Source organism: Bison bison, unplaced genomic scaffold (assembly GCF_000754665.1).
Source record: "Bison bison bison isolate TAMUID 2011002044 unplaced genomic scaffold, Bison_UMD1.0 scf7180017864470, whole genome shotgun sequence".
NCBI lineage: Eukaryota > Metazoa > Chordata > Mammalia > Artiodactyla > Bovidae > Bison > Bison bison.
The window spans coordinates 725,416-751,003 of NW_011495031.1; the positions used below are offsets into that span (position 1 = coordinate 725,416).

The 25,588-nt window shown below is 38.1% G+C and overlaps 1 protein-coding gene across 3 annotated transcripts in view; it reads right to left on the bottom strand.

Moving 5' to 3' along the window:
- Positions 1 to 10,323: 10,323 nt before the first annotated feature.
- Positions 10,324 to 25,588, bottom strand: part of IRAK4 (interleukin-1 receptor-associated kinase 4) — a 29,913-nt gene continuing 14,648 nt past the window's right edge. For 2 of the 3 annotated variants that reach the window (XM_010860745.1, XM_010860746.1), the window contains exons 7-12: positions 23,352 to 23,466; positions 22,796 to 22,905; positions 17,310 to 17,493; positions 16,125 to 16,187; positions 11,584 to 11,742; positions 10,324 to 11,468 (exon numbers count right to left, since the gene is read on the bottom strand). In XM_010860745.1, the coding sequence (XP_010859047.1) occupies positions 11,433 to 11,468; positions 11,584 to 11,742; positions 16,125 to 16,187; positions 17,310 to 17,493; positions 22,796 to 22,905; positions 23,352 to 23,466 (667 nt within the window). In that variant the 3' untranslated portion in view covers positions 10,324 to 11,432. The remainder of the gene's footprint in view (positions 11,469 to 11,583; positions 11,743 to 16,124; positions 16,188 to 17,309; positions 17,494 to 22,795; positions 22,906 to 23,351; positions 23,467 to 25,588) is intronic. The other variant, XR_827122.1, reaches the window with a different exon arrangement.

Consider the following 25,588-nt stretch of genomic DNA (forward strand, 5'->3'; position numbering starts at 1 on the left):
ATCATTGACTCGATGGATGTGAGTCTGAGTGAACTCCGGGAGTTGGTGATGGACAGGGAGGCCTGGCGTGCTGCCATTCATGGGGTCGCAAAGAGTTGGACATGAGTGACCGACTGATCTGATCTGATCTGATCTGATCTAAATATATATTTAACACAAAAGCATTAGTGGTGGAACTGAAGGACTATGTAAATACATATACACACATATTTATGTATATCCTGGATAATATTTTAATTTCCTTGTCATTTCTTTAGCATATTTTTTAAGTTATTCTCTTAGTGGTATCCTGGGGATTACAATTAACATCTTAATTTACACAAAAATCTAGTTTCAAGTAATATAAACCTTATTTCAATAATATACAGAAACTTTGTTCCTGTGTAGATCTGTACCAGCCCCCTTCTTTGAACTATTATTGTCATATAAATTACATCTTTATGCACTGTGTCTGCCAACACAGATTTATAATTATTGCTTTATGACATTTATAATCATTTGGTTTAGTCACACACACAATACTTGTGATGCCTCTTACATTTACGTGTATAATACTTTTACTGGTGTTTTTATTTCTATTTACATGCTGTGGATTATAGTTAGTCTCTAGTATTCTCTCATTTCAGCTTGAAGGATTTCTTCTTTTCTCAAACGGCAGAGTTTCTTCTGATAAATTCTCTCAACATTTGTTTATCTATCAATGTCTTATTTTCTTCAATATTTTAGAATTGTTTTGTTAGAATTACTGGTTGACACTCTTTCTTTCAGTCCTTGAATGTCTGTGTTTTCTGCTGAAGAATTAGATAATGAGCTTTTTGAGGATTCCTTGTATCTGCTAAATCTCTTGCTTATTGCTGCTCTCAAGATTGTCTTTATTATGATGTATGTGGGAGTAAGATCTCTTTGAGTTGATTCTTCTTGCAGTTCTTACTTTCTCGGTTGAGTGGCCTAACGTTTTTCATCAAGTTTAGTGAGTTTTTAACTTTTCTTTCTTCCAATATTCTTTCTAGCACTATCACACCTCTCCTTCCGGAACTCTCACTATACATACTTTGGTCACCTTGAAGCTGCCCAACAGATTTTTGAGGATCTGCTCATTTTTCTTCATTCTTTTTCTTTCTGTTCCTCAACTGATTTCTCTTCAAGATTGATGGCTCTTTGTTTTTTTCCTGCTCAAATCTAGTTAAACCCTCTCATGGATTTGTCATTCCAGTTATCATACTTTTCAACTTTGGGATTTCTCTTTGCCTTCTTTTCATGATTTATATCTCTTCATTGATGTTGTGTATTTGGTAGGACACTGTTCTCACATTCTCCTTTAATTCATTATACATAGTTTCCTTTAGCTCTTGAACATATTTAAAATACTGATTTAAAGTCTTTGTCTAGTAAGCACAATATCTGGGCTTCCTTAGGTACAGTTTCAAGTGACCTTTTTTCCCCAGATATGAATCATACTTTGCTGTTTATTTGCATGTCTAGTATATTTTTACTGAAAGCTGGGAATTTAATATAATATAATGTGGAAACTCTGGACATCAGGTTGTCTCCTCCCCAAGGTTTGTTGTTGTTGCTAATTGTTTGAGTTGTTGTTTATTTAGTGATTTTATGAGCTAATTTTGCAGAGTTTGCATTCTTCATGATATGTGGCCATAGAAATCTCAACCCAGCTTAGTCATCAGCTGATGAATGGATAAAGATTGCTTGATGTCTTACACCAATAAATCCCCCAGTTTTTGCCACAGGCTCCGTGTGCACCTTGAGACACATCATCCACACTCAGTCAGGCAGTTTAGACTCTGCTTTAGTTTTCACTTACCGCTTGTCTACAGCCTGAAGGTCAGCCAGAGGTTAGAGCTTAGGCCATCACAGATTTTTTGAGCATGCACACGGCCTTTACACATGTGCATGGCTTTCTGCGTCCCCAAGGGTGTGTTGAAGACCTTTCAAAGCCATAATGGAGGTCTTCTCCCTCAGTTTTTCCTTTCAAGCATTTTAGCCTATTGTTTGCACCAGTGGTTATTCATCATTTCAGGCAACTGTGATTAAAACATTTGCCAGCTACCTGATTTAGACAGAGAAGCCTGGCAGGCTACAGTCCATGGGGTCACAATAGTCAGGCACGATTTAGCAACTAAACCTGTGTGTGTGTGTGTGTGTGTGTGTGTGTGTGTGTGTGTGTGTATATATATATATATCTCAATGCTGCTCCCTCATTCATCCCCCACCCACTTCTGCTTCCTCCCCTGTATCTGCTGTATAGTACAGGGAGCTCAGTTTGATGCTCTGTGATGATCTAGAGGGGCAGAATGGGAAAGCGGAAGAGAAGCTTAACAGACAGGGCATACGATACAGCTGACTCACGATTTTGTATAGCAGAAACTAATACAATGTTGTAAAGCAATTACATTCCAACAAAATAAATAAAATATACTAAATTGATATATAAATTTCCCAGTTAATGGTTTTGACAATGACTCCACATAAAAGCTTTTAGTGATACGTTAGCTTTAGTCACATCAAATAGAGGTAAACCTTTGAACAGAGTCTTCCAGGGAACCGCAAGACAGGTTAAACAATTGTAGTTCTTTCAGAATCAGGCTGTGAAGAACTGCAGTTCTGTTCTGTTCTGTTCCATCTGGTACCAAAAATGCGGGCTATTTTTTTTTTTAAGTTACTACTGAGCTAGGAAGCAGGGGATGGGAGTAGGGTAAATTAAAATGCCACAAAGTTTGTTGTCTTTACTGAGATTCAGCTGTTTTCCTTGAATAAATGCTCATGGGGTTGCTGCAAGCCTTTGATTAATTTCCAGTTCTGAAAAAGTCAATTCTGACAATTTTTGCTGGCCTTTATTTTTTTTATGGAGAGAAGAATTTTTAAAGCTCCTTTGCCATTTTCTAGGCCCGAATATTCAAGGGCTGATGCTATTATTCTTTCTTGGCAAAAGAATAATCTTGGTATGGCAGGGCTTCCTAATATGTCAGAGAGTAAGTAATAGTATGTTCCCTTCACTAACTTTTGAATTGATTTAAGAATATTTGACCAATGAATGCCAACAATGGAAGTGATATTATTTTTAAACAGATATTGGTCAGCATATCCACATTTCTAAGGTCAATATTCATTAACTTATAATAGTCAAACTCTGTTATGGTTATAAAGGATGCTAGTCTTTGTCTAAAATATATAATGGGGTATGATTTCTTGACAATAAAAGTTCTATCATTATTTACACATTTTATAAAGGAGAGGATGGGCTGAGGATGGGCTAAGGAGGTAGTCTCCATTTAACTTTTTAATTCTTTTATTTTCCAGGTTTACTGAGATAAAGTTGACACATAACATTGTGTAAGTTTAAGGTGTATAACATGGTGATTTGATACACTTACATATTGCAAAATGATTACCACCATACTGTTAGCTCCTTTCTAATTCTTAAAAGAGGTAAAGACACTATCTGGCTGTTAGAATGGCTATAGCAGAAGAAGGGGCCTGTCACAATCTAGAGTTTAGATATCAGTATTATGGAACAGCCTGAGATGATCAGTCTCTGAAGATTTAATTCATACCACCTAATTTTCAAAATACTTCATTATAAACCAGAATGTGATTTTCCTAATCATAAAAATACATTCTGGACATTGCTGGTGGCACAGTAGATAGGAATCCATTTGTCAATGCAGGGGACACGGGTTTGATCCCAGTTCTGGAAAGATTCCACGTGCTGCAGAGCAATTGAGCCTGTGTTCCACAACTACTGAACCCACATGCTGCAACTACTGAAGCCCGCGTGCTCAGAGCCTGTGCTCTGCAACGAGAGCGGCCACCGCATTGAGAAGCCAGCGCACCAAAACAAAGAGTAGCCCCCGCTCACTGCAACTAGAGGAGGTGGCTCACAGCAACAAAGACCCAGTGCAACCAAAATAAATAAACGAAACTAAAAAAAAAATTCTACAGTAAAAACTGATATGTAGATTACCACAGTCTTTGTCACTGTACATTATCTTCCAAAAGGTGAACCCAGACCAAAAAATCAAAATTAAAAAAAAAGACTGCCAGATAAACATGGCATTAGTGCAAAGCAAAGGATTCCCAGGTGGCTCAATGGTAAAGAATCCACCTGCCAGTGCAGGAGATACAGGAGACATGGGTTTGATCCCTGGGTCAAGAAGGTCCCCTGGAGAGGAAATGACAATCCACTTCAGTATTTCTTGCCGAGAAAATCCCATAGACAGAGGAGCCTGGCAGGCTACAGACCATGGGATTGCACAGACTCGGACATAACTTAACAACTGAGCACACACGCATACTGCCAGGCAAACAGATTAGATGACCTTAACTACTATCTTCTCCAAATTACCTTGATGCCTAAATAGCCAGAAGAGGAAAACATCTGACATAATCTGAAACACAGTATTCCTTTTCCCAGGATAATATTAGTAGTAGAAACTTTATAACAAAATCTTCTTGGCTCACTGAGACCCAGAGGTCTCTGATAACACAGCCTAACACACACAAAAAACTGATTCAGTTTAGGTTTTTTATTTTCTTTTTTAAAGTTACAGTACATTCTAGTAACTTCTAAGACTTACACTGGTAGCCTCCTTTCTTTTTTTTTTTTTTTAGCTTGGGTGTTGTTAAATGTTCCTTGTGAAGGGAATCTAGGACAACACAGAGTGTTAATGTTTTCTTAAGAGTTCTCATTACCTGATGCTGTTTTATTTATTTACTTGTATGTTATCATTATCCAAACACAGAGTTTCTCTTGAGAACAAGGACTTTGGATATATACATTGCTTTTTTAAGTGCCTGTGCCTCAGAAAACAATCAATAATCGTTGAACTTAATGATTTTTGTTTTAGGTGAGAATATTTCATATTTTTTCCTAATTTCATCTAAGCATTAATTTTGGAGATTCATTATGGTTGCCTCCATACTGTCTATTATGGAGACTAGAATGTGAGTGATTAAAAAGTCAATCTTACCTGTGTCCATTCTTATAGTGGGATAGTACAAACTTTAGAAGGAGTATGGGGAGAGGTTGGTCAAAGGGTTAAAGTTTTGGTTATAAAATACGTAAGTCTGCAGGCTCTAAAGTACAGCATCATGACTAAAGTTAGTAATACTGTATTATATACTTGAAATTTGCTAAAATATTAGATGTGAAGTATTCTCACCACACCAAAATAACTAAAAAGGTTACCATGTGAGGTGCTGGATGTGTTAATTAGCTTGACTGTGGTTATCATTTCACAATGAACAATTGGGCCCCTCTACCCATGGGTTCTGCATCTATGAATTGAAAATATTTGGGAAAAAAAAATTCCAGAAGGGTCAAAAAAGCAAAATGAATTTGCCACATTGGCAACTACCTACCTATTTACATTGTATTTACAACTATTTATATCATGTTTACATTGTATTAAGTAATCTAAGGATGATTTAAAATATACAGGAGGATGTACATAGGTTATATGCAAATACTATATCATTTTATAGAAAGGACTTGGGAATCTATGGATTTTGGTATCCACGGGGCCATGGAACCAATGCCTTGGGGATACTGAGGGCTGTATATCACAGCATCATGTTGAACACCTTAAGTATACACAATTTTTTCAACTATACTGTCATAAAGTTGGAAAAAAATAGAATAAATGCTTACTTTGTTGCTTATTTAAGTTGGTGTAAAACTCAACATTCAGAAAACTAAGATCATGCCATCAGACCCATCACTTCTTGGCAAATAGATGGGGAAACAAATTTAAAGACTTTATTTTCTTGGGCTTCAAAATCATTACAGATGGTGACTGCAGCCATGAAATTAAAAGATGCTAGCTCCTTGGAAGAAAAGCTATGACCAACCTAGACAGCATATTAAAAAGCAGAGACATTATTTGGCAACAAAGGTCCGTCTAGTCAAGGCTATGATTTTTCCAGTAGTCACGTATGGATGTGAGAATTGGACTATAAAGAAAGCTGAGTGCCGAAGAATTGATGCTTTTAACTGTGGTGTTGGAGAAGACTCTTGAGAGTCCCTTGGACTGCAAGGAGATCCAACCAGTCCCTTCTGAAGGAGATTAGCCCTGGTATTTCTTTGGAAGGAATGATGCTAAAACTGAAACTCCAATACTTTGGCCACCTGATGCGAAGAACTGACTCACTGGAGAAGACCGTGATGCTGGGAAAGATTGAGGGCAGGAGGAGAAGGGGATGACAGAGGATGGGATGGTTGGATGGCATCACGGACTCAATGGACATGAGTTTGAATAAGCTCCAGGAGTTGGTGATGGAAAGGGAGGCCTGGCATGCTGCAGTCCGTGGGGTTGCAAAGAGTCAAACACGACTGAGAGACTGAACTGAACTGATGATTATTTTGAAAATGAAAAAAGGAATTATAGATAGCTGGGACCTATAGTCATTTTATATAGCTATAGAACCAAAAGCTGAACAGAGCAATAAATGCTTTGTGTTTGCTTAGTCACTCAGTTGTGTCTGACTCTTTGGGACCCAATGGACTACAGTCTGCCAGGTTCCTCTGTCCATAGGAATTCTCCAGGCAAGAACACTGCCTGATGTGGGTTGCCATGCCCTCCTCCAGGGGATCTTCCCAACCCAGGTTTGAACCCAGGTCTCCCACATTGCAGGTAGATCTTTACCAACTGAGCCACCAGGGAAGCCCAATAAATGCTTTAGAATGTCTTAAATCTGTCTTAATTATATGTCAGGAAAAGTAAAGAAAAACATTGACTATTTTTTTCTATTATCTGCCTGTTCCTCTTAGAATCTAGAGAAATTTAGAATTAAAAATTTAGGTGGCTAGTTGGCAAAATTCAATGGGTCAAAAATACAGGGAAAAAAGCAATTGTTCTTTCTGGTAATGGGGCAGGCCATTGGTTCTCAACCCTGCTCTCCTTACTTACTGGTTTGCACAATCAGTTGTTGGAGGCAACACGAAAAGTTCACATCAAAGTCTCCACCAAACAGTTTTTTCAAAGATCTGATTTTTTCTGTTTCTATAAAAGATTAGGGGGAAGCATATTCCAAAGGCAGTTAAGAAAATACTTCGACTAGATGTCACTACAGGCCATTAAATCTGCCTTGAGGAAACAGTGAAAAGAGCTTGTACATTACATTTTTCTTCTCAGAACTTTAGTCAAGTCCTGTTCAGCTGCGAGTTGAGGGCGACTCTCTGTCATTCATTCCCAGAGCTAAGAGTCATACAAACTCAGGGGTCCACCATGCAGCACATAACCATCGGGCATGAAACAGCGCAGAATCTTGCTTTGGAATCTTGGATATACTATACTGCTGCTTTCAAAATAGTTAAGACACAGTCTTAACCTGAGAGAGAAGCCATATCTAATTTTGGTAAGCCTGGTATCAATTCCATGTAACTGAATGGAAATATCTACCAAATTATATTGTGAAATTTTCAAAATCAGTGAAATGGGTTACTCATTTAAAATTTTTTAATATAGTTTGGACACAGTCCATAACAACTATATACATGCTATTTTATACATATGCTTTTTTTTTTCCTGGAGGAATGAAGATCAAATTCTAATATTTCAATGCCAGCCAAACTAGAGAAGGCCTATTGAAGCTGAAGACGACACCAGTGTTCTTGGCATTTTTACTCAGAAGAATTTATATCTGTATAGTTAGTGTTTTTCTGAAAATAAATGATTTCCTGACTTTTCCCCAGCAGCATTGGAGATCCTGCTCACCTGATTAGTAATAACATTTGTTTTTATTTAACCAAGCAATGACATTCATTTTTATTTGACCAAGCAATTTTCTTATTTACCTTTCCTCAACAGAATCCACTTTGCTCATGAGAAGAATAGTGGTGGAGGAGTTCCTATTCACTTTTCTGCCTTTTTTTTTTTTTTACTTTTTGCTGACAATATGATTTTATATATAGAAAACTACAAAGGGTCAGCAACAATAAAACTCTTGGAACTAATCAACAGTTTTAGTGAAGTTGTAGGATACAAAAGTAACATACAGAAATCAGCTGCATTCCTTTACAACAATGATGAACCACCTGAAAAAAAAGTAAAACTATCCCATTCACAATAGCATCATAAATAAAACACTTAGAGTTAAATTTAACCAAGGAACTGAAATATCTGTATAATTAAAACTCTAAGATTTGCTGAAAGAAATCAAAGAAGACACAATTTTTTTAAACCCCATGTCCATGGAATCAGATCAGATCAGTCACTCAGTCATGTCCGACTCTTTGCCATAAAATGTATAAGCTTTAGAATTTGAGGAAATGGGGTGAGCATCCCCGCTCTGCCCCTTGATTAGCTGTGTGTTTTTTAACAAGTCATTTCTCCTCTCTCTGCCTGCTTTTTCATTTGTAAATCACAGTTAATAGACTCTTTCTTATAAGACTGTTCTGGATATGGAAGCAGATAATCCAGGGAGAGCATTAAGCACAGTTTCAACAACAAAGAAAACTTCCTGAAACATCAGCCAAGCCACATCAGGCAACTGGCCTATATATAAAGGAAATGCTGAGCACAGAGTAGATGCTTATGAAATTATTTCTGACTGATAAATAGGGTAAAGGGAAGGTAACCTGTCACGTGAGAGCTCTCAGAGAACACAGTGGAGGAAGCCAACTTAATAGAGATTGAGTGTGATGGAGCAGATTAGGTACTCTGTGCAATCTTACGGAACTAAGAACATCACTTCTGCTACCTTTTGGCTCTTCCCCTGCGGAGAGACAGGGTCTTAGCTAACAACGCACATCCTTCTCTTCTCTCTGAAAGCCCATTTCCTGAGCAAATGCATGCTTCGGAGAGGTGGTTAGTGAACAACCCAGATCCCAGGTTTAATGGACAATTTCTTTAGGGTGAAAGTGAAGGGTGGAGCATCATTTTCTGTCTTTCCTTTTCACCCCTCCCCCACCTCTCAAACAACCCATCTCACAGTCATTAACATCCCAACTGTGCAAGAAATCTCAACTGCATGCAACACGAGAGCTTGCTACATTTATACTGTGGGTATCCTCTTTTTTTTTTTAATCCTATTTTTGATTTCTAACCACTTTCATTTTGCAAAGACTCCTTTGCCAAAGGCAGGATAAATAAACTTAGACACATCCTGTCTCTTTGATATCTTTGTTTATCCATAAACTGTCAAAAATACAGATGAAAATCCATTGAAGAGTGCATGAAGCGGTTAGACAAAGGCCAAATGAGACTTGCATAGAAGCTTGATGTTAGGGAAGATATTATCTAAAATGATACCAAGCCAGCTTGGTATGATGACATGAATAAAAATTAAAGTTACCAACAAAAGATGACCAACTAACTCAGTTAAGAATAGACTCAATTGTGTAAAAAAGTAATCATGGAAAAAATCAATGTGAGAAAGCCTCTGTCTAGTCAGTAGGAAACTGACTGCACCATTCAGTTGCTCAGTCGTGTCCGACTCTTTGTGACCCATGAATCGCAGCACGCCAGGCCTCCCTGTCCATCACCAACTCTCAGAGTTCACTCAGACTCACATCCATTGAGTCAGTGATGCCATCCAGCCATCTCATCCTCTGTCGTCCCCTTCTCCTCCTGCCCCCAATCCCTCCCAGCATCACAGTCTTTCCAATGAGTCAACTCTTCGCATGAGGTGGCCAAAGTACTGGAGTTTCAGCTTTAGCATCATTCCTTCCAAAGAAATCCCAGGGCTGATCTCCTTCAGAATGGACTGGTTGGATCTCCTTTGGGATCCCAATAACCATGAGTTAAGTTAGTTGAGAGGTGGAGGAAGACTGAGGAGAAAGAGAGAACACTGAGGGGTTAAGAGCATAGACTTAAATATGAGAGTGGATTTGAAACCTGGCTCCTCGTTTACCTTTTTATTTCAAGAAATAATCAAACTCTCATTATATTTTCAAACAGCATAATTTTCAGTTATAAGCCATACTGGACCTCAAATTATGTGGGTTCCTAGTGAGACTGTTATTAAGTGATTTTACTTATTTTCCTTTTCCACTAGCAAACATTTCTTTTTGCTTAAATGCTTAGTTTATAAAGGTGATTTGAAAAGTATACTATCTTTGTTTCCCAAGAAAGCATTTAGGAAAGTCTAAATAATATAGAGGACAATCATCTTCTACTATAGCTCACTCTGCCCATTCTTGAGAGGGTTAATGAAAGAACTAATGATATCAAGATTATTGAATGAATAATTGCAGATAACCTGGTATTGTGGATATAACCTATGAACATGGTGCAATGTCCCCATAGGAGAATCATGGGAATCTATATTCATTTTCTATTGCTGCATAAAAAAATATCACAGACTTAGTAGTTTAGAGCAACTCATTTATTATCTCACAATTTTGTATGTCACAAGTCCAGGCACAGAAATCCATGTTTGCTACTGAGGGTCTCACAAGGCTGAAATTTAGGTGTCAGCAGGGGTTATGGTATTATCTGAAATTTGAAGTACTCTTCTAAGCTAATTCAGGTTTTTGGAAAATTGAGTTTCTTGGTCTTACACAACCAAGGTTCCAGATTTTTCTTGCTGACTGATAGCTGGAAGGTAGCTCTCATCTCCTAGAGGCTACCAGTATTTTATAGCCAATGTGGCCTTCCTATAACATGGTAGCTTACTTCAAGGTCCACAGGAGGATCGCTCAGACTTCTTGTAAGAGCTTACCTTATTAGGTTAGGCCCCTAAAACAGCATCTTCTTATTGATACTCAAAGTCAGCAGATGAAGGACCTTAACTGCATCTCAAAACACCTTCAAATTTGCCACATAACATAATCTAATAATGGCCACATGATCATGGGAATACCATCAGGGCATAACTGGCTTATGGTGAATGATTGCTAATGGCACACTGTGAACATGACCCTATAAACAAATGAAAACTATAATAGGATTTTATAATTATTTATATAAACATTAAATTTTATATCCCTTTACAAGTTACAAAGTGCTTGTACATACTCTGCATCATGCCTACCTGTTAGAGAGGCACAGTAGATATTAATCCAATACTACATGTGAAAAAAACAAAGCTCAAAGCAGCTAAGACATTTCCCAAATCTTTACAGAAAATTAGAAGTAGAGTTAGGCTTCAGCACAGGGTCTTTCCACCCTATAGTCCTGTCCTCTGTTTAGCTAATTCTGAGTTTTCAACCTGTGTTTGCTGAGGTTCCGAGGAGATATCTCAGGGATTACTGTAAGAACTTAGAGTGACTCTAAGAAAGTTGGGTTAAGCGCTGCAACAGTGGTTCGACTATAGTTTGTCCTCTATATTGTGAGTTCTACATAAGCTTTAATAACCACTGCATTTCACCATGCTGCCTTATAAAAGATAAAGAATACTTACAAAAAAACCCTTTAGTTTAAAAAATGATTTAGATAGCTGTATATAAAAATCCAAGAGTCTATTCCAGTAAAGTTTTAAGAACCTGTCATTTCTTCTAGCAGCTGTTGAACCTTTTATAAAGAAAGAGAAAACAAACACATTAAATAATTGATTGGAAATGTACACGTGGGAAAAAATGACAGACCCCACCTCCTTCACATTTTAAATACATGTAAAAATGAATACCTTCTTAATGTCTGGTCTCTTATTTTTCTTTTCATGCAGACACTGACTGGCAACAGAGTACATAGTTTCAATGGAAGTGGAATCAATGTCATTCATCTTCTTATCAACATAATCTTCAATTGTCTTTTCTTCATCTTCAATTTCTTCTTTAATATCTAGCTTTAAGGCAAAAGTTAAAACTTTAAAAGTTTCAAATAAAAGAGAAACAAATCAGGTAAATTCATAAATGTATTTATAAATAAATACAAATTATATGTATAACTAAATTAATATTACTATGTTATAAAATAATACATTTAAATTATTTAATCTACATTATAATAACATTTACTCATATTTACTATCTGCTGTTGTAACCTTATTAAGAATTAAGGACATCTAGGACAAACTCTATTTATTTACTTACTTATATTAATACATACATACATATCTCCTTCCTAGAAACGTTTAGCCATTTGCCTTCGGATTTTTGTGTTTATGTGTATTCCTCTCACATGCTCATTAGCAGCCCTTACTAGGCTTCCAGCACAGTGAGGTCTACTCCTCTGCTGTGCTCCCAATGATGCAATTCCAACTCTGAATGCAGATCTTCCTCTCTGCACAAGCACACTGCTCTATGGGTACTTACACTGTTGAATCAAGAGAAAGAGGGAGGAGGATAAAGGGGGCAAGGCCACGATGAAAAGGTAACAAATACAGAGAGAGGTGGAGAATGAGAATGCTGTAGTGGTTGAGCAGTGGTCCCCCAAAAGAAACGTCCAAGTCCTGATCCCCAGAACCTGTGACTATAAGTGTATTTGGAGAAAAAGGTCTTTGCAGATGTAATTATGTTAAGCAATTTGAGATGAGATCATCATCGGAGAAGGCAATGGCACCCCACTCCAGTACTCTTGCCTGGAAAATCCCATGGACGGAGGAGCCTGGTAGGCCGCAGTCCATGGGGTCGCTAAGAGTCGGACACGACTAAGCGGCTTCACTTTCACTTTTCACTTTTCACTTTCATGCATTGGAGAAGGACATGGCAACCCACTCCAGTGTTCTTGCCTGGAGAATCCCAGGGACGGGGGAGCCTGGTGGGCTGCCGTCTATGGGGTCGCACAGAGTCGGACACGACTGAAGTGACTTAGCAGCAGCAGCAGCATCCTGGATTACCCAGGTAGGCCTTAAATCCAATGATAAACATCTGTATAAGAAAGAAACACAAACACATACACACACACACACAGAGGGGAAGACAATGTGATCACAGGGGCAGACAGTAGAGGGATGTGGCTACAAGTCAAGGAATGTCAACAGCCACTGGCAGCTGGAAGAGGCAAGGGAAGACTCTCCCCTGGAGTATCCAGAGGGAATGGTGCCCGGACAAAACTTTGATTTCAACTTTTGGTTTCCAGAACTATGAGAGAGTAAATCTGTCATTGAAAGTCCTGTTTTTGTGGTGGTAATCTTTTTCCCTCCTATATTTTTAATCTATACACTTTCTCTGTAAAATACAACCAACATCCAAAGCTTTAGTATGCCTGTACATGAATGGCTCAAAAACTGTAACTCCAGCCCAGGGTTCTTTCCTGACCTCCAATAACCAATGGAACAGAAGATTTATTTCATTGATAAAGACAAAATTTCACTATGTGCTACAGAGAAGCCTGGTGGGTTACAGTCCATGGCGTTGCAAAGAGTTAGATATGACTGAGCATGCATTCACACTGTATAAAATATTATGAAAATATTAACTTTTCATAATAATTGGAGGCTTTATGTATATACTTTACTGTAAAATATTAGATACCATGTAGTATTCAGTTGGTAAAGAATCTGCCTGCAACGCAGGAGACCACAGTTCGATTCCTGGGTTGGGAAGATTCACTGGAGAAGGGACAGGCTACCCATTCCTGTATTCTTAGGCTTCCCTTTGGCTCAGCTGGTAAAGAATCTGCTTGCACTGTGGTAGACCTGAGTTCGATCCCTGGATTTGGACGATCCCCTGGAGAAAGAAAAGGCTGCCCACTCCATTATTCTGGCCCGGAGAATTCCATGGACCGTATACTTCATGGGGTTGCAGAGTTGGACATGACTGAATGATGTTCACTTTCACTTTTCAATATTCATTATACATTTCCAAGAACCCATGGCAAGCTTTATAATATATACTTATATAATGGACATCTGTAGCAATATTATAATATAGGGTTTTTCTTAAAAATATGGCATGAGCCTTTGAGAAAATATATTATACCTTTTGACCTTCTAATCTTTGTTCTAGGGAAATAATCTGGTATACACATGTCTGAATTTGTCAGGGTGGTTTGTCTCATTAGAACACAGAAATTAGAATAGAGTCAGTGTAGGTCTTACAAATAGCTGAGAAAAGAAGAGAAGCTAAAGGCAAAGGAGAAAAGGAAAGATATACCCATTTCAATGCAGAGTTCCAAAGAATAGCAAGGAGAGATAAGAAAGCCTTCCTCAGTGATCAATGCAAAGAAATAGAGGAAAACAATTGAATGGGGAAGACTAGAGATCTTTTCAAGAAAATCAGAGATACCAAGGGAACATTTCATGCAAAGATGGGCACAATTAAGGACAGAAATGGTATGGACCTAACAGAAGGAGAAGATATTAAGAAAAGGTGGCAAGAATACACAGAACTATACAAAAAAGAACTTCATGACCCACATAACCATGATGGTGTGATCACTCACCTAGAGCCAGACATTCTGGAATGTGAAGTCAAGTGGGCCTTAGGAAGTATCACTATGAACAAAGCTACTGGAGGTGATGGAATTGCAGTTGAGCTATTTCAAACCCTAAAAGATGATGCTATGAAAGTGCTGCACTCAATATGCCTGAAAAACTCAGCAGTGGCCACAGGACTGGAAAAGGTCAGTTTTCATTCCAATCCCAAAGAAAGGCAATGCCAACGAATGCTCAAACTACCACACAATTGCACTCATCTCACACGCTAGTAAAGTAATGCTCAAAATTCTCCAAGCCAGGCTTCAATAGAACGTGAACTGTGAAATTCCAGATGTTCAAGCTGGTTTTAGAAAAGGCAGAGGAACTAGAAATCAAAATGCCAACATCCGCTGGATCACTGAAAAAGCGAGAGAGTTCCAGAAAGATATCTACTATTGCTTTATTGACTACACTAAAGCTTTTGGCAGAAAGTGACAAAGAACTAAAGAGCCTCTTGATGTAAGTGAAAAAGGAGAGTGAAAAAGTTGGCTGAAAGCTCAACATTCAGAAAATTAAGATCATGGCATCCGGTCCCATCACTTCATAGCAAATAAATGGGGGAACAATGGAAACAGTGAGAGACTTTATTTTCTTGGGCACCAAATCACTGCAGATGGTGACTGCAGCCATGAAATTAAAAGTTTCATGCTTGCTCCTTGGAAGAAAAGTTATGGCCAACCTAGACAGCATATTAAAAAGCAGAGACATTACTTTGCCAACAAAGGTCCATCTAGTCAAAGCTATGGTTTGCCCAGTAGTCATGTATGGATGTGAGAGTTGGACAGAAAGAAAGCTTAGTGCTGAAGAATTGATGCTTTTGAACTGTGGTGCTGGAGAAGACTCTTGAGAGTCCCTTGGACTGCAAGGAGATCCAACCAGTCCATCCTGAAGGAGATCAGTCCTGAATACACATTGGAAGGACTGATGCTGAAGCTTCACCTCCAATATTTTGGCCACCTGATGTGAAAAACTGACTCATTGGAAAAGAACCTGATGCTGGGAAAGGTTGAAGGCAGGAGGAGAAGCGGATGACAGAGGATGAGATGGTTGGATGGCATCACCGACGTGATGGACATGAGTTTGAGTAGGCTCTGGGAGTCGGTGATTGACAGGGAAGCCTGGAGTGCTGCAGTCCATGGGGCTGCAAGCATTTGGAAATGACTGAGCAACTGAACTTAGATGAGGTATTTGAATAATTTTATGAAAAACATATGTGGTGGTATTTATGTAAGTTTTTAACTTTATAAGACCCTGTAAGTTCTTAAAATTTAGAATACAGGAAAACAAGGCATGGCATAACTTTCCTGTAGTTTTAGCATTCAGTTAGTCTATTTATATAATTGTCAATGAATCCCTATATAATACACAGGTAAAATTTTCTATAATAACTTTATTAAATAATATTCCACAATACAAATGGAGAAAGAATTTTATTAGCAATTCTAGTCTGACAGAAGTTTCTAATGAAGAATGTTATTTTTCCTCTGAAAATGGTATTAGTAATCACCATGAAAGTAACAAAATAAAAATACACTAGAGGAGATCTCAGAAATCATACGCTCCATTGTGATTTTAGCTACAAAGAAACTAGACCATAGACTATATCCGTGTCTTCTCCAAGCTTCACAAATATTTCATGGCAGAGCTCAGATTAAAAATAATTGATGCTTTTTCCATATGCCACTATGTAATTGCCAACAGAAAGATTGCCAATAGAAAATGACATTTCCAGATGCCAAATTTACCCACATAAATTTAGATTATAAATGAAAGAGAAAAGAACTAGAAAAATGAAATCTTTCAATTACCAATAACTGAGGTTCACGGTGTTCATCCACAGCTGGAAGTCCAGTTATTATTTCTAGCAAAACCTAAGAAGAAAGTAAAACCCATAAATATGACTCAAGACAACATATAGAAACTGGAAGGAACATGGCTCTTGATTATGAAATCGAATGAACCATCTCCACACACTGCATGCCTTTTAGGCATGAAAGTGGAAAGAGCACAAGCTGTGGTCATTTCTTACCACCCTTTCTTCCCTGACACCTCAGAACTCATCCATCTCCTACGCAGTTCTTTAATACTGGCAACTTACTAAATAATCAGCCCCCCAAAATATGTGTTCTGGACATACTCTTTTTCCTGTCTTGCAGAAGATATTTCACAAGAATGATTTTCTCTGGCTTTTAGGAGAATACTATTTTCTAAACCTCAGGCATATCCTACAAACTTGTGCCTTAACTTCACAGTGTTATGACAGTAGACATCCATAAAAGAAACACATATGAGTGTAAAAGACAAAGGATTTTCCAATTCTCCAACCACTCCCACCCCACTCCTTACACCATCATAAAAGGTTATTATCAAACTGGTAGATCAGAAAATGCCACAACATATTTCCTTCAAAACATTTCCTCTTTAACATATGACACTAACATGCATACTGTAGGACACAATTTATATACTAAGTTTCATGCTAATTCATGTGGCAAAAATATTATTTCATACAGTAATTTCAGAAATCAATTTAAAAGCCTTACAAATTCAGAGAAGTTTTTATTACTTTCTCATTTAACTAGAGGTTAAAGTGAGCAATTTACATCTTTACATATGAGAGCTAAGCAACATAGGTGTATTCAAAATATTCTATTTCAATTTCACAAGTACAGCCAGAATGATTATTGTTACTAATTATATATATAGTAAAATATAATATATTACAAGTATGTGTGCATGCATGCTAAGTTGCTTCAGTTGTGTCCAACTCTTTGCAACCCCATGGACTGTAGCCCACCAGGCTCCTCTGTCCATGGGCTTCTCCAGGCAAGAACACTGGAGTGGGTTGCCATGCCCTCCTCCAGGGAATCTTCCTGACCCAGGGATCAAACCCATATCTCATACCTCCTGCACTGACAGGCAGGTTCTTTACCACTAGCACCACCAGGGAAGCCTATTACATGTATACATAAATACATACATATGAAACTTACCACACCAAAGCTGTAGATGTCAGATTTGGGTGTAATTTCTCCTCGCAAAGCTTCAGGTGCCATATAAGCTGTTGTTCCCACAATTCTGCTAGTCATGACTGTCTGGGCAAACTTCTCAGAAGCCCGTGCAAGCCCAAAGTCAGATATTTTGGCTGTAAAGTCTTCATCTAATAAGATATTTGCACTAAAAAACAGTTTTTCTTTTTCAACAAATCAAATAGTTCCTTAGGAAGGTATAACACTGTATGTATTTACAGAGTATTCTATTTTATAATGCACATCATAAAAGGTTGAATTTATGTAAATAAATCTAGATTAAGGATTATAGCTAAAGAATAATAAAACTGTCTTCTTGTTTCTGTAAGGAAAATTTGAAAAAAAAAGTGAAGTAAAACTCTTCACATTAGTGATATTTTTATTATTTCACAAATAATTTATTATAGGGCAACTTTCCTCAAAGTATGCTAAAGCACCCTTCTTAATTCCTCCCCTAAAATTTCTCAATTCATTTAAAAACAAACTTCCAACCAGAGTATCTCAACTGTATCATTTCTTAGGGAGTACTCTCTCTGAAATCTTTTGAAGAGGAAAGAATATGGCTAAAAGATCTTAATTCATTTATTTTATGCATTTGCTCATACAATCAGACTTTCATTCAACAAAACTTTATTGAAGACCCGCAACATGTTACAGTATTTAAGCTCAGTGCTGGGCATGGGGACAATCTCAGAATCTTGTCTGTGACAAAGGTATAGAAATAATTTTTTAAAATTCCTAATGGTGATATTAGGTACAAAATGCTGAGAGAACAACTGTGTGTGCAGAAGAACTGAAGAAAACTTCAAGGAGAAGGTGAAAAGTGTGTGTAGTCTTGAAGGGTTATTAGAAGTTGAGGTTACTGAGGGAAAGAAAGGCATTTGAGGCAAATGGAACAGAATGGACACAGTGATGAAAACAAAAAACATGCTCAATTTGAAGAACTGGTGTCAATGGAATGTGAGGAGAACTTGAACTTTATCCTGGAATCAACAGAATGCCAGCTAAATGTTTCATAGTGGGGAATGATGTTATCAAACTTGAGTTTCAGAACCACAACCTGACAGTATATTAGAGCATAGCTAAGAACTGGCACATACCAATTAAAGGATGACCAGGAGAGTTTGTAAAAAAGCAAATAAGAGATAGTGAAAGTGTAAATAAAGGCTGGGGAGAAAAGGAGGTGCAAATTCTGAGGTACACTCAACAGAACCTTGTAATTTGTATGGTATGGGGAATGAGGAAGTCTTTAGCTTAGAAGATAGGATGAATACCGACTTCACTTGATTAGGAAAGAAACACAGAGAGAAGAATTTGGGTTGGAAGAGAAATGAATTTGACTTCTAACATGTTGACTTAGGAACTGCTATGGAACACTGTGGTAGGGTGATTTGGCCTGCACACACTGAAAATATAGGACTGCAGGCTAATGATATAGATTTGAGTCACCCATACGGAGGTAGCAGTTGAAGTCAACATATCCCTCAGTAAGAATATGCAGGATTAACAGAAAAGACAATGAGGTATCAATCAATTAGAATACACATCAGTTAGAATACACATCAGTTAGAATACACCGAATAAGGGATGGGAGATGGTGTATCTTCTCTTTTCTAAGGCCAATCCCTCTATGGGACTCCTTTCTACATTCTCAGGAACCTTGTTCTATAAACTATCTCACTTCTCTCTTCTGTTCTATCACATCCCTCTTCCCACAGGCATAAAAGCATGCTTTGGTCTCTGCCATTTAAAAAAAAAAAATTTTGCTGAATAACACATTGATTTCCAGCTATCCCCCTTCATGGGCTAAATAAAAGTGTCTCATCAGACTTGTCTATACTCATATTTCACTCTCTCCTTAGTTCAGTTCAGTTCAGTCACTCAGTCACGTCCAATCTTTGCGACCCCATTAATCGCAGCACGTCAGGCCTCCCTGTCCATTACCAACTCCCGGAGTTCACTCAAACTCAACATCCATCAAGTCGGTGATACCATCCAGCCATCTCATCCTCTGCCATCCCCTTCTCCTCCTGCCCCCAATCCCTCCCAGCATCAGGGTCTTTTCCAATGAGTCGACTCTTTGCATGAGGTGGCCAAAGTGTTAGAGTTTCAATGTAGCATCAGTCCTTCTGATGAACACCCAGGACTGATCTCCTTTAGGATGGACTGGTTGGACCTCCTTGCAGTCCAAGGGACTCTCGAGTCTTCTCCAGCACCACAGTTCAAAAGCATCAATTCTTCGGTGCTCAGCTTTCTTCACAGTCCAACTCTCACATCCATACATGACCACTGGAAAAACCATAGCCTTGACTAGAGGGACCTTTGTTGGCAAAGTAATGTCTCTGCTTTTCAATATGCTGTCTAGGTTGGTCATAACTTTCCTTCCAAGGAGCAAGCATCTTTTAATTTCATGGCTGCAGTCACCATCTGCAGTGATTTTGGAGTACCCCAAAAAAAGTCTGACACTGTTTCCACTGTTTCCCCATCTATTTCCCATGAAGTGATGAAACCAGATGCCATGATCTTAGCTTTCTGAACATTGAGCTTTAATTCAACTTTTTCACTCTCCTCTTTCACTTTCATCAAGAGGCTTTTTAGTTCCTCTTCACTTTCTGCCATAAGGGTGGTGTCATCTGTATAGCTGAGGTTATTGATATTTCTCCCAGCAATCTTCATTCCAGCTTGTGCTTCATCCAGCCCAGCGTTTCTCATGATGTACTCTGCATACAAGTTAAATAAGCAGGGTGACAATATACAGCCTTGACATACTCCTTTTCCTATTTGGAACCAGTCTTTTGTTCCATGTCCAGTTCTAACTGTTGCCCCATAACTGTTGCTTCCTGACCTGCATATAGGTTTCTCAAGAGGCAGGTGAGGTGGTCTGGTATTCCCATCTCTTTCAGAATTTTCCACAGTTTATTGTGATCCACACAGTCAAAGGCTTTGGCATATTCAATAAAGCAGAAATAGATGTTTTTCTGGAACTCTCTTGCTTTTTCAGTGATCCAACAGATACTGGCAATTTGATCTCTGGTTCCTCTGCCTTTTCTAAAACCAGCTTGAACATCTGAAATTTCGCGGTTCACGTATTGCTGAAGCCTGGCTTGGAGAATTTTGAGCATTACTTTACTAGCATGTGAGATGAGTGGAATTGTGCAGTAGTTTGAGCATTCTTTGGCATTGCCTTTCTTTGGGACTGGAATGAAAACTGACATTTTCCAGTCCTGTGGCCACTGCTGAGTTTTCCAAATTTGCTGGCATATTGAGTGCAGTACTTTCGCAGCATCATCTTTCAGGATTTGAAATAGCTCAACTGGAATTCCATCACCTCTACTAGCTTTGTTCGTAGTGATGCTTTCTAAGGCCCACTTGACTTCATGTTCCAGGATGTCTGGCTCTACGTCAGTGATCATACCATCATGATTATCTGGGTTGTGAAGCTCTTTTTTGTACATTTCTTCTGTGTATTCTTGCCACCTCTTCTTAATATCTTCTGCTTCTATTAGGTCCATACCATTTCTATCCTTTATCGAGCCCATCTTTTAATGAAACTACCACCTGAATTCTGACCCAATTACTACATGGAAATAGATTTCCCAAAAGTCACTAATGACCATCATGGCACTAATCAAATGCCTCATTAAAAGTGTTTTAAAATGTGTCATTTTTCAGTCTTCATTCTGACTTCCAAAAAGCAACTGGAAATTTGGACTAATCCTTCTCAGGCAACTAACTCTCTTTCCTTGTTCTCAGGGATACCACACTCTCCTGGTTTTCAGCTTCCTTGCATACTTTCTTGGATTCCTTTTTAGACTCATTTTGTTCTACTTGGCCATTAAGTCTTAAAGTTCCTCAGAGCTAAATCTTGTAACCTTTTCCTAATCTATCTTTCTTAAAGTTAAGGTAACTATATGCTAGCTCTTCAACCTAAGTAACATAAGTAACACAGAAATTGATATCTTCCAACATGTATGTCACACTGATTAACATCTCTACTCACTTCTGTATCTTAAAGGAACCTCTAACACAACATGTACAAAAAAGAACTCACATTTTCCACTCCCAATCTTGTCCTCTTTCAGTGCTTTCTCTGTAAATGAATCATGCCACAATCATTCCAGAATGCTGTTCTGGAAGCCATAAATCCTGCTGTCCTTCCTGACATGTTCCTCTCCCTGAATGCCATCCACCATGCTGCAGCCAAGAGTAAGCAAGAATCTGTTCACATTTCTTCATATAAACTGTTACCACCAAATCTTCTATGACAGGCTCCAAGCTACCCTTTCTTACAAATGAGTCTCTATACTCATCAAAGTGATCTTCTCAAAACTTAACTATGATGCCACATTCCTCCTTATAATTATTCAATGGCATTTGATTATACTTATGATAAAATTAAAGCTCTTATCTTGGTCTATTACGTCCTACACAGGGCTTAGCTCTCTGCCTACCTTATAATTTTATCTTATCTATCAATCACTCCTTCAATTTCTGCACTTCAGTCATTTATTTCACCTCCTGTAATCCATCATGTTCATCTGAACACTGGTCTCACAAATGTGCTTCCTTATTCCCAGAATACTCTTTTTCATATTCTATGCTGCTGCTAAGTCACTTCAGTCGTGTCCAACTTTGTGTGACCCCAAAGTCAGGAGCCCACGAGGCTCCCCCGTCCCTGGGATTCTCCAGGCAAGAACACTGGAGTGGGTTGCCATTTCCTTCTCCAATGCATGAAAGTGAAAAGTGAGAATGAAGTCACTCAGTCATGTCCGACTCTTAGTGATCGCATGGACTGCAGCCTACCAGGCTCTTCCATCCATGGGATTTTCCAGGCAAGAGTACTGAAGTGGGGTGCCACTGCCTTCTCCATATTCTATAGATGTCCTCAAATTGTGCTCACTCATGTTTTGTTCATTCTTTGGATCTCTGCTTAAGTATAATTTTCTCAGGGAACCTTTTTTAATACTAATTGTATAGACTATACACTAAAGTTCTACTATTATTTTGTGATTATCTGGTTGCTGACAGATGCTACAAATGCTACTGTTGCTAACTATACCATCTACAGTACCTGTCGTACAGTGGATGCTCAATTAATATTTGTTAACTAAATAAATACATAACAAGGAAGATAACTGAAATGTACTCATGAAGAATGGAAGTGATTCAAAAAAGAGTGATGATCCAGAAAATAAGAAAATAATTCTGACAAGAAGAACAGAATAACATACTGTGAAAAACAAACAAAAGAAAAACACAGGTTACTTAGGATGAGTACTAGAAATAGGTCACTGGGTTTGAAATAAGGGAGATTATAGACGTCCTTAGTGAGATGAGCTTTCATGGCATGTTTCAAGTTAAGAAGTTCATGTCACTAGTGAATAGGAACAGTGAGAGAAAATTATTCTTTAAAGACAGTTCTCCAAAAGCTTTTTAAAGGCAGCATTTACCTTTTAATATCTCTATGAATATGATGGTTTTCATGTAAATAACTGAGGCCATTAGCTGCACCCTGGGCAATCTTGCATCTCATGTTCCAAGAGAGTGGGGGAGTACCATCCTTACGAAGTAAGAAACAAACCAATTAAAAATAAAAGAGGAGAATTAAAAAGATCTATAGAAAATATATAACAGAACACTTCTTCTAAGCAGCTACTGACCATATTATTACATTGCTAAGAATTTAGAACTACCATTTTTTAAGTTGTTAAACAATAATAGCTAAATAAGATCAAATGGAAGTTAGCATTTCTTATCAAACAATAAAAATATATGAGAGCATCTTCAAAGTCCAGCCTTGACTGATAATTTTACATTTTAGATTATCACCTGATAGAAAGGGAATTCCAATTGTTTAAATAACAACTGTATAGTTTTCACAAACTAGGAAAGATATTAATAGATTTTAAAAGATTTAAATAGGTTTAAAAGATTCTGTCACAGAGAAAATATTAGAATCCAACACAGAAACAGGAAGCCAAACAACCTAATAAAAAAACATCTTACCAAGCAAGACAGTCTGTCCAGCAATGAACCATTGGGCATGTAAACATATACTAAGCAGAGGTCATCTCCATCACTTGAGAAACCAAGTAATTCTACTAAGTTTTCATGTTGACACCTGTGGCAAATAATTTTCCATTCAAAATTATTACGATATATACACATATTTACCTGAAGGTTATGTTATTCAATTTAGAGTTTTAAAAGAAAAAAGAGAAAGAAATAACTATATGCAATAGAGTTGGACTGTGAAGAAGGATGAGCGCCGAAGAATTGATGCTTTTGAACTGTGGTGTTGGAGAAAACTCTTGAGAGTCCCTTGGACTGCAAGGAGATCCAACCAGTCCATTCTGAAGGAGATCAGCCCTGGGATTTCTTTGGAAGGAATGATGCTAAAGCTGAAACTCCAGTACTTTGGCCACCTCATGCGAAGAGTTGACTCATTGGAAAAGACTCTGATGCTGGGAGGGATTGGGGGCAGGAGGAGAAGAGGACGACAGAGGATGAGATGGCTGGATGGCATCACTGACTCGATGGATGTGAGTCTGAGTGATCTCCAGGAGTTGGTGATGGACAGGGAGGCCTGGCGTGCTGCAATTCATGGGGTTGCAAAGAGTCGGACATGACTGAGCGACTGATCTGATCTGATACATTTTTGCAATGTGATATGTATGTTTCTAAATCTTTATATATGTTTATTATAACTGTTTATAATTTTCTGTAAACAGTTCCCTTTCAGTCAATATTAATCAACATAATTTTGATTTTAAAATTAAAGATCAATAATTCACATATAATAGTTTGGTTAAGAACTAGGTAGGTGTTTACCTTTGTTTCACATAATTTTTAATGATAGTGCAAACAAGATTTCAAGAAGTGTGTTGAAATGTGTACAATAACCCTTTCAAGAATTTTCAAACACATTCAAAGCACTGACTTACAGATATCTGATTTTCAATTACATCTAATTTATACATTTTTGATCTTTAATAGTATCTGGTTATTTATAACCTAATTTGAGAAGACTCTTGAGAGTCCCTTGGACTGCAAGGAGATCCAACCAGTCCATTCTAAAGGAGATCAGCCCTGGGTGTTCTTTGGAAGGAATGATGCTAAAGCTGAAACTCCAGTACTTTGGCCACCTCATGCGAAGAGTTGACTCATTGGAAAAGACTCTGATGCTGGGAGGGATGGGGGAAGGAGGAAAAGCGGATGACAGAGGATGAGATGGCTAGATGGCATCACCAACTCGATGGACGTGAGTTTGAGTGAACTCCGGGGGTTGGTGATGGACAGGGAGGCCTGGCGTGCTGCAATTCATGGGGTCACAAAGAGTTGAACACGACTGAGTGACTGAACTGAACTGAGTTTCTTTATCTACTTAAGAGTAATAAGACTAAATAAAGCTTAAGTATAACAAAACTGCAGGCATCTATGGTACAGTAAGTACAAAGATATCTGGGCTCAAAGTCCTAAGTTTAAAGTACAGCTCTGCCACCTCCTGGAAATGTGACCTTTTACAAGTTAACAGACTCACTGAGCCTCAGCAACTTTCCCTGGTAAATGTGGGTAATAATGCCTATTATGTAACATAAATGCTGTGAGAATTAAATGAGCAAATATATATGAGAGCCCTCTGGCTTCCCTGGTGGCTCAGTGGTAAAGAATCAGCCTGCCAAGCAGGAGATGCAGGTTCGATCCCTAGGCTGGGAAGATCCCCTGAAGAAGCAAACGTCAGCCCACTCCAGTAATTTTTGCCTGGAGAATCCCATGGACAGAGGAGCCTGGCAGGCTACAGTTTATGGGGGTCACAAAAGAGTCAGACAGGACTTAGTGACTAAAACAGCAACAAACATGAGAGCCCAGAATATATTCTATGAAGTGCAAATTAAAACAGCAAGTATTCCATTTTCCACCAAATTGGCACACTTTAAAAATGAGTAGGTAACATTTTCTGAGTTTATACTAAAAAGGCATGGGGTACTTGATTTACATGCTTTGTTTTACTTGACCCTTAAAATAACTTAGTGAAACATTTCATTATTAAAATAATTATCCCATTTTACAGATGAGAAAACAGACAAGAAATTTGGCTGAGGTCATTCTGCTAGTAAGGGCCAGAGACTGACACTTATTTTAAAAATAGCAATAATACTTAATGGTAGTGTGGTAGCAGTTGTGAAATTGCAATAAACTGCTGGTAGAAGTATGTGAAGTGAAAGTCACTCAGTCGTGTTTGA